This window comes from Vitis riparia, chromosome 10, assembly GCF_004353265.1.
Source record: "Vitis riparia cultivar Riparia Gloire de Montpellier isolate 1030 chromosome 10, EGFV_Vit.rip_1.0, whole genome shotgun sequence".
Lineage (NCBI taxonomy): Eukaryota > Viridiplantae > Streptophyta > Magnoliopsida > Vitales > Vitaceae > Vitis > Vitis riparia.
The window spans coordinates 6,399,597-6,410,277 of NC_048440.1; the positions used below are offsets into that span (position 1 = coordinate 6,399,597).

Consider the following 10,681-nt stretch of genomic DNA (forward strand, 5'->3'; position numbering starts at 1 on the left):
TATATTAATCTCTTAATATCTTACATCCTTTCTATTAATTATATAAGTTATATGGACCAAATGTTAATTTTTGGGCCTAACTATGCCAAAACACAATTGTCCCTATTTTCATCCTCCATCTTAGAAGCTGTAGTGGGTTTGACTAGATGAGAAAAACATGGGGCGAAGTGATGGAGGAGGTGTCCCTGTCAAGATACAAAATTGCTGGCATAAGCAGTGACACGGCCCTGTGTAGAGGCAACTTAGAAAAGTTGAAAAGTCTGATGATTAATTCAAAGTGTAACTAAAGAAAACATACGGTCGCATGACAATATTGAAAGATAAGATCAATTTGAATAGATGTGTATAGAATATTGGCAGAGAATTTGCTATAAATACTGTCAATATCATTTTATATCGTTTCATCTCAAAGGCAAAACACAGCGGTTGGCATAGACAGTATTACAACTGCTTAAACTTTGAGCTTTGAGTGTTTATTGCAATGGCAAACAGTGACCACATAGTTCTTTTAGATTACTCCGTAAGCCCTTTTGCAATGAGGGTGCGACTGGCTTTGGCAGCCAAAGGGGTCGAGTATCTGATTAAGGAAGAAGACTTGACCCAAAGTAAAAGCTCTCTACTCTTGAAAGTGAATCCAGTTCATAAGAAAATTCCAGTTCTAATTCACAATGGGAAGCCCGTATGCGAGTCCTTGATAATAGTGGAATACATTGATGAGGTTTGGAAGGATAGATGTCGTCTTCTGCCGGCTGACCCTTACCAAAGAGCAAAAGCTAAGTTCTGGGCCGACTTCATTGACAAAATGGTGCTTAGCTAATTAACTCATTTCTCCTTTTCTCCCCCCTTCATTTTTCTTCATTTCCATTAGACTACTTGTTTTCTTGAACTACTTTGGATGTGTAATTACATTAATTTTTTATTGTGATTCAGGTATACCCATCCGGTTATAAAGTGTGGGCAGCAAACGGAGAAGTGCAAGAGGCTGGCAAGAAGGAATTCATAGACAGGATTAAGATGTTAGAAGGAGAGCTTAAGTCGAACCCTTACTTTGGGGGTGAGACTTTGGGTTTTCTGGACATTGCTTTTCTCCCATTGTACTACTGGTTCCATACATTAGAAACTTTTGGGAAGTTCAGCATAGAAGCGGAGTGTCCAAAGCTGGTGGCATGGGGTAAGAGGTGCATGGAGGAGGAGTTCGTGTACACCTCTCTACCTCACCCACATAAGGTCTATGACTTGGTGGTGGATTACAAGAAGAAAATGGGGATATAGCCTTGTTGTGATGTAATTGGATACCTTTGAGTATTTGTCTTGTTATTTTGTTTAATTAATAAGGGATATTATTGCGGTTGTTTGAAGTATTTGTGTCAAGAATCAATAATAAATTATAGTAGTTTTGATGGGACTTATGCATACCTATCCAGCATATCAACTTTTCTTTTGGACTCTGCAGCCTCCCTGGGCAAATACCAATGGGCTGCATCAAAGCTTGTCATTGATGTATTTGAATGTACAGTGGAAGCATGACATTATGGTTTGTGGTTAAATGTACAGCTCAAATAAAGAGAGAAGGATTGGCAGAAACATACATGTAAATTAATTAGTCCATTTATTTCCGTCTTCAAGTGGCGATAGATCCTTTCTAAAATACCTTTCTCACAAGAATAACGAACACGTAGCCCTATTTTGATGGGACAGATTTAGTGTTCTATCAAAAGATTCTGGCATCGCAGGTGATCCAAAAAAGAACAGCTTACAAGAAGTTCCCATGGATCAGCGCCGTGAGAAATTTATTGTTTGAACGTCTCATTTTTTAACATCGGTGGAGATATCATTTTCATTCTGGGAAACTGGGAACTATGCAGCGCACCAATATTCTTTTTCTTGACCAGGACTGACGAAAGCAGTGACGTTGCATGATCAAAGCAATGACGTTGCATGATCGAAGCAATGACGTCAAAGCAATGACAGTACCACAACCAAAGTTAAAACTTATTTTACAAAAATTTAAACTTTAAGCCATAACTGATAGACATATAGCATAGTTTCCCAAAATTATTGTGTTAAAACTTAGAACCAACTGCCAGACAAAAATTTACTCCTGCATCTTCAAGAATTCGTTGTGGCTTTACCAGCAATAGAATCAAGAGCTTCAGCTGCTTCATGTCTAACCATTGGGCGTTCATTCACATTCCTTAGTATATATAGTGGAAAGTGCAGCTAAAACAACTTTGTCTTGTAATTGGCCCCAAACATAAATAATTTGTAACAACCTGAACCTAACCGTATAGATATTGTCCACTTTGGATTCAAAGAGACCTTCATGTTTTTAAAATGCGTCTACATAGTTAAGATGAGTTCATACTTATATAGTATCATGAACTTTTCCTCCTACCCAATATGGGATGTCACAAACATCCCCCTTCCCCCTCATGCAAATACAACAATCTTGTTGTATCCCACAAGATTGTAGGATCAAACTGACAAACACCCCTTAAGGGGTCAAACAAACCCTCACACCAGGGTCAGGGATCAGCTCTGATACCATTTGTAACGACTTGCACCCAATCGTATAGATATTGTCTGCTCCAAACCTAAAGGAGTCCTCACGACTTTAAAACACGTCTACAAGGTTAAAAGGAGTTCATACTTATAAAGTGTCGGGAACTTTGCCCCTATCCGATGTGGGATGTCACATAACCTCTAACAATTGGTAAGCAACACATGGATATGCAATCCATGTTTCCACTGCCCCTGAAGGCGACACCCCAAGATTATTATTTTTGGTTTTGGTTTGAATTGATCTTGGACTTGAATTGGTTTTAGATTTGTTCTGGAGAAAAAATAAACAGTTCTTTAATTCTCTCTTAAATGGCAAGTTGTATGTGTCTGAACATATATTATTATTAAGAGAGATACGTCCTAGTTGAGTGATAAAGAATTTTTTATTTTGTTTTATTAGGTGGTTATGGAGGGTAAGTATGGTGTAAAACCTTGCCCACATAACCTTAACTAGTGATGTTATTTAGTGATAGACCATTTTATTAAGGGGAAACTTTATGTGATAGCGAGCTATCTTTGGTTTCAAGTATTTTATAAACTCTAAGGAACATGGTTCAAAATACCGATTGATTCCAACACGTCTCGGTCGAGTCATATCTGGCTCGATGCTGGCAGCGATGAGTCCAATACCAAAAATGATACAGTACACAACTCGATATTGAATTGGTAAGACTTGCATGACTCGGTTGATATTTTGAGTTAGCTCGATCAACTTGGTTAGGTTACAGAGAAAATTTCCAATTAATACGAAGATTCCCTTTTCTTTCCCATCACAACAAGAATCAAAATATTTTCAAAGAAATCAGAGATTCCTCTACAAAAGAAACACCCATGATTTTGAAACCCAATCTTTCAACACATAAATGACAACATCAAAGAAAAAGAAAAAGAAAAAACAATTTGAAACTTACCCATGATCCTTTCAAAAGTCTTTAAAAAGAGAAATCAACAAAGGATGAGGGCACATGGTTGGTTGAAGATTTACTTACCTGAACACAAATTGAGCATTGTCGAAGTTTAATCTACAATGTGTAGGAGCTTTGACATGCCGACAGTGTCACAAGGCAACCCTCCTCCCTTCGATTGTGGGTGTGTTGTGTCATGACTCAATGCTAACAGTTGTGTGACTGTGTGTGGTGGTGAGGGTGGATTCAATGGAAGGCAACAACAATCGTGGTTTGTTGGGGAAAGGCTTGAACTTGAAGTTAAAATTGGTAAAGTTGAAATTTTATTTACATGTATTTATGTATTTAAATATGGATGTTGTGTATGCACTATGTGGTGGACAATAAAATTGGAAAGTAATTGATTGATATGGACCTATAATTTTATATGAATGGCATGTGTATCATGGAAGCTAAAATTGTTAAACCATTAATTTATATCAGTTTATAATTTTTTATGGAAAGTATGTGTAAGATGGAAGCTTGAATTGGTAAACTATTAATTTACATTGATTTATAATTTTATATGGATGATATGACCTTATAAAATATGATTTATTGGTAAAATTATTTATGGTATAAAATGTATTTATTGGTGAGGTAAAAATTGAGCCCAATTTGGTAAATAAAAAATAAAAATAAATGCATTTGTATGGATGGTTGGGATGAGATTTAATGATAATATTATGGATGATATTAAATATATTTATATGTAATGTTTTTATATTTTATAGAGATTATATTTTTAATTTATTAAATTATGTAATTTTTTTTATTTTATAATATTAAATTGATTCACCGAAATTATTTTTGTATGGTATAGAAATTATATTTCTTATTATAAAATAAATTTATATGGTAAACTTTATATAGTATGTTTTTATATGGTATAGATATTGTATTTTTAATTTATGTTTTTTATCTTATAATATTGTGGAATTAAATTACGTACATTAGAAAATCAATAATTATTTAAAACAATTTTTTTTTCAAAGAATCATAATTATAAAAGCAATGATTTAATAACATGTTTATATTAAGAAATCAATAATTAGTTTCATGTGATATAGAGATTATATTTATATTGAATCATTTTTAATTTATTATATCATGATTTGTTTTTTATCTTATAATATTGAAGAATTAAAATTTCAATTTAATTTTATGTTTAGGAATTGAATAATTGATTTAGTGAAGTTGATATGAATTTATGGATTTGATAATTTGTATTTAATGGTATGCATTTACATGGCATGGAGAAATTACCTTGATATTTGAATCAAGTTTATTTCATTATATCATGTAGATTTTTTATTTTATAATATTCTAGAATTAAATTATAATAGGAAATCAATAATTATAAAAAAAAAAAAACTTTTTAAAAATAATTTTTTTAATAAAAATATTCATTTATTTAACTATTTTTTAATTTAATGAAAAAATAAAACATATAGATAAGTGGAAAATAAAAGATGGTGAACTTAAGTGTGGTCATGTTTATTGCTTTTTTAGTAAAATTTATTTTTATATGGTAATAATATGAATTTAATGGTATATATTTATATTGTAAAAATGATATTTATATTTGAATCAATTTTATTTCATTATATCATATAGATTTTTTTATTTTACAATATTCTAAAATTAAATTGCATTAGGAAATCGATGATTATTAAAGCAAACCTTTTGTTTAATTAAATTAAAAAAACATATAAATAATTAGTGAAAAATTGAATATTATAATTCTTATATAAATGTGTTTATGTTTATTTAATTTGAAAAGCAAATTGTTTTATTTTTATACATGGTCAAATTAAAATTTCAAAATGGCTCCGAAACATGATATTGGATTAGAGCATGTAGAAATTATTGGTGGTAGTTGAAGAATCACCAAGTGTAAATATTGTGGCAAAGTTATACATAGAGGTATAATAAGATTAAAGCAACACATTGCACATATATCCGAACAAGTGAAAGAATGTCCACATATATCGATAGAAGTGTCACAAAGTGTTAGACAACATATGACTGATGCTTAAAAAAAAAACTCAATTAAAGAAAAAAACGAAACGACTTTTGAGCTCCTTAAATGAAGAAAATTTCTATGAAATTGATGAGACTAATTCTAATGATGAAATTAAGGAAGTTGGTATGGTTGATTTTGAAAGAAGACAAATAAAACAAGTAATGAAAGAAAGTCGCCGAATTTTTTAAGAAGGTAGACATGAGCATCGAAAGGATGTTAGTTTCTCACAACCTTCTAGTGTTGAGATTAAGCATGGATCGGTACATAGCTTCAGTGTAAGAGAAGGAGCTAACATACCTCCAAAAGGAATTGATCCTTACATGTTCCCATCAAAGTAGAAATCAATAAAAAAAACTTGTCTTTGTTGAAAGCATGAAGAAAGTGGGTAAAACCATTTCTAAATTCTTGTTTTTTTAATGCAATACCCTTTAATGCAACTAATAGTGGGCCTTACTATCAATCAATTATTGATATCATAGTAGAATTAGGTTTAGGCATCAAAGGTTCCATAGGATTTCAAATTAGAAATACATATTTTGAGGAGGAGGTGCAAGAGCTTGAGGTGTATATAACCACATTGAAGGCTAAATGGCCTACATATGGGTGCATAATCATGTGTGATGGTTGGAGTTCTAGGACTAGAAATCCTATCATCAATTTCATGATTTATTATGATAGAAGCATGATATACCATTCTTTAGTTGACACTACCAACATACCTAAGATAGCAAAGTACATCTTTACCTTATGGATAAAGTTATAGAGGAGGTTGGGAAGGAAAATGTTGTATAAGTAGTCACTGATAATGAGGCAAGTTTTTAAAGCAGCTAGTATATTGTTGATAAAGAAGCGAAAACATTTGTTTTGGCCTCCTTGTGTAGCCCACTGTATTGATTTAATGCTTAAAGATATCAGAAGCATGGAGTAGATTAAGGAGACTTTAGATCAAACAAAGATGATCACGAGATTTATTTATAATAGCTTGAAAGTAGTGAATTTGATGAAAGTGTTCACCAAGGATAGGGATCTGTTAAGACTATGAATAACTCGATTTCCCACGAAATTCATTTCACTTGAGAGTCTCATACGTTATGACATTGATTTGAAGAGAATGTGCTCAAGAAATGACTGTCATGAATTCAATAAAGATAGAACCAAAAGAAGTCTAAGAGATAAGGTATCTAACCTTATCTTGACTAATCAATTTTAGAAAAGGGTAGGAAAAGTTCAAACCATCATGGAACCTCTCGTCAAAGAATTGAAATTGGTTGATCAAGATAAAAAGCCAACACTATCAAACATTTATGAAGCAATGGATAGAGCTAAACTATCTTTCAAGTTATCAGTCAAGCAATGGAAAAAGCATTGGGAAGTCATTGATAGAAGGTGGGAAAGTCAATTACATAAATATTTGCATGTTGTAGGTGATAAAAAAATTCTTTATATATTTTTTATTATTATTTTCAAGTAAGAATTATTATAAACTAATCATTATTTAACTTATGGCAACACATTTATCAAATCCAATGATCCAATATTAGAAGTATTTCTCCAACCATCCCGAAATTAAAATTGGATTAAAGGAGGTTATCAAGAGATTAGAGACAAATTTGGATAGACAAGCACAAGCTGTTAATGAGGTATAATAATAATTTATGACCTCTATCAGATACATTTTATATATGTAATGTGCATTAACAAAAAAAAAAAAAAAAAACAAAAACAAAAACAAAACAAAACAAAACAAAAAAACAAAACATTAATGATGTAGGTGAAATTATTTGTTGAAAATCAAAGAGAATTTGGAAGTGCACTTACAAAGAAAGCAATAAATCAATTCCTTCCAAGTACTCAATACATTTACTTCTATTACAAATAAGAATTATCATCATTTTTTGTTAAATATATCATGGTGATTAATAAGTATGCATTTTCTTTATTATTGCTAAATGGTGGAACAACTATGGCAACAAAGATCTACATTTACAAAAAAAAAAAAAAAAAATTGTTGTTAAAATTTTAAATCAAACTTGTTCTTCATCAGGTTGTGAAAGAAATTGGAGCACATGGTCATTGATTCACACAAAGCTATGCAACTGTCTAGTAATGAAAAAGTTGTATAAGTTAGTTTATGTGCATCACAACATGCAACTTTAGGTTAAGAATGTGATGCAAGAGTGAAACAGTGAAGATTTATACAATCCAATTGATCTTAATGATATCTTTAATGATGATGATATATTAAATGAGTGGATACGAAAAGGAGAGGAGCCTATTTTATCATCTAATAATTTGGATTGGTTGGATAAAGGTCTTCCCCATAATGAAGAAAGTAGAGAAACAACTCATGAAGATGATGGTGCCACAAGTCGTAGAGTTAGTAGACGTACAAGCAATACTACACAAGAAAGAGATATTGATTCTCATCATAAAGGTAAGGCTCCTAAAACAGTTTTTTCAAGTTCTAATAGTCATATATCCCTATAGATTAAGCCACTATTGATGAAAGTTGGTGGCAACAGGTATTCTCAATAGAGACACCATGATATCTCATGGATTGAGACATTGTGTCCTCTTAGGTGATCTAAAGGAAATGTTATCATGAAATCTATGGTCATAATAATTCTTTCAATGGAATTTGGCATATGATCCTTGGAGCTAAAGTATGTCATTTGATTCATTTTCTGTAGTTTAGGCATATTTAGGATTTTAGTTTATTAATTTAATTGATTCCATGCCTTCATTTTCTTGTTTTGAAGTCTATTAGTTCTAGTTTTGATTCATCTAATGTAGATTGTGTGTTTTTAGAATATTAATAGACCGGATTCCATTGATCTTATTAATGCATGGTTCTTAATATTTCTTGTTAACTTTAATGTTTTCATTTTCTTATTTTTTTTAGGTTAGGTTCCTTTGATCATATTATTCGAGATTCTTAAAATTCATAGTTGTTAGTTCAATATTAGTTTTATGCACTTAATATTTTTAGGGTTAGTTTCCACTTATTTGTATCTTGTGTTTCAATATTCTTTATTGTTAGTTTTAATGTTTTATGGTAATACATGCCCTTAACATTCTAGAGTTAGTTTTCATTGATTTGATATCTCATGTTTTAGTATTTCTTGTTGTTAATTGTCAATCTTCATGACAATGTATGACCTTAATATTTTTACAGCAAGTTTTCATTGATCTCTTATTAATTCACGATTTCAATATCTCTTGTTGTTATTTTCTAATATTTCATGTTAGTGTTTGGTCTCAAAGATTTAGGATTAATTTATTAGTTTGATTGATTCTTACTAATTATTAAGCTACCTATAATTTTAGTTTTAGCTAAAAACCCATAATTATTAAGTTGTTTAGAATTTTAGTTTTAGTTAAAATCTAGACCTATTTAAAGTTGATAATTTTTTAGTTTGATTGATTCTTGCTAATTATTAAGTTGTTTGCAATCTTCATTTTAGTTTAATTCATGTTTATTCTTAGTTGAGAATTTGTCAGTTTAATTGATTCTTGCTAATTATTAACTTGTTTGGAATTTTAGTTTTAGTTTAATCCATACCTAGTCTTAGCTAATAATTTATTAGTTTGATTGATTATTGCTAATTATTAAGTTGTCAATAATTTTAGTTTTAGTTAAAATCCATAATTATTAATGTTTTTTATAATTTTAGTTTTAATTTAATTCATGTCTATTCTTGGTTGATAATTTGTTTGTTTGATTGATTCTTGCTATTTATTAAGTCGTCTATAATTTTAGTTTTAGTTTAATTCATACCATGTTTTTTTTAGCTAATTTATTCTAGTTAATTATTAAGTTGTTTATAATTTTGGTTTTAATTAAATCCATGTCATGCCTTCAAGTTGATAATTTTGCTTTTGATTGAACTTAATTAATTCTTGAATTCAAACTTTTTTAAATGAAAAGAGTTTTTTTTTAAAAAAAAAAATAAAAAAGAAAAAAAAAAGAGAGAATTATCAAATAGGGTGAGCTAAATGTGATCATTATTAGGAAGGGTGGTCTCTTTTGATAATTATTAGGAAGGACAATAATAGACTTAAATACCAAATATATCCTTCAACTAAAAACTTTTAAAATTCAAAGTATTTAAAGCACCTCACTTGCTTTGTCAGAACATTTATACATTCAAATTTTAAATCTCAATTTTGGGTTTAACCCTTACCATTATTATATATAATGATATTATAATTTTTTTTATTTAAATTAACTATTTAAAACAAAAATATTTTTAAAATAACATTTAATGTGTTTTTATTTTTCCATTTTCTATTCTTATTCTAATTTTTAATTTTATTAAGAAAAAACAAGTTTCATAATTATATAATTAAAATGATAATTTTTTCATATATACTTTTAAATTTTTAAAATTTTAAATTATGTTTTTTTATTAAATTCAAGGAAGGTAGACTATTTAATTTTTAATTTGGGTTATCTAAAAAGAATAAGAAAATGATGGAGAATGTTTGATAGTTTTTTTATTTTTTATAATAAAATAATTTAAAAAATTTTATATGATTTTTCTATATTTTTTTCCTTTGCATTGTATTTTTTTTTCTTAATTTTCATATATATATATATATATATATATATATATATATATATATATATATATATATATATATATATTTTCCTCAATACATTGAGTGGATCATGTTAATATATATGATATGTTGAATATTAATGAGGTATAAAAAATGATCTCTAAGATTATTACTTTTATTATAAAATACAAGTACGACAATAATATGTTATAATTATAATATAAATACACTTATATTACAATACATTAAAATAAAATCTAATTGGGAAAATTTTGAACTTTTTTATCAAAGTGATAGTTTTGTATGATCATACCATAGTTCATAACATACTTATATTATGAATCATTTCTAAAAACAAATGAAATACTAATTTGAATTCACAAGATTTGTAGGGTTTTTTTTAATATATATATAAAGAAATTATTAAATAATTTAAATACACTGGATGAATGATGTTAATATATTGATAATGATGTGTTAATACCAATAGGGTATGAATAGCCATTTTTAGAATTATTACTTTTGTAGTGAAATATAAGTACGACATAAATGCATTATACTTACAATACAAATACACTAACGTTAC

The 10,681-nt window shown here is 29.0% G+C and overlaps 1 protein-coding gene across 1 annotated transcript; it reads left to right on the plus strand.

Moving 5' to 3' along the window:
• Positions 1–418: 418 nt before the first annotated feature.
• On the plus strand, positions 419–1,409 carry LOC117924014 (probable glutathione S-transferase parA). The gene is made up of 2 exons (XM_034842558.1): positions 419–805; positions 931–1,409. Exons 1-2 carry the CDS (start codon positions 482–484, stop codon positions 1,270–1,272), a joined length of 666 nt encoding a protein of 221 aa, XP_034698449.1. The 5' UTR covers positions 419–481; the 3' UTR covers positions 1,273–1,409.
• Positions 1,410–10,681: the final 9,272 nt, after the last annotated feature.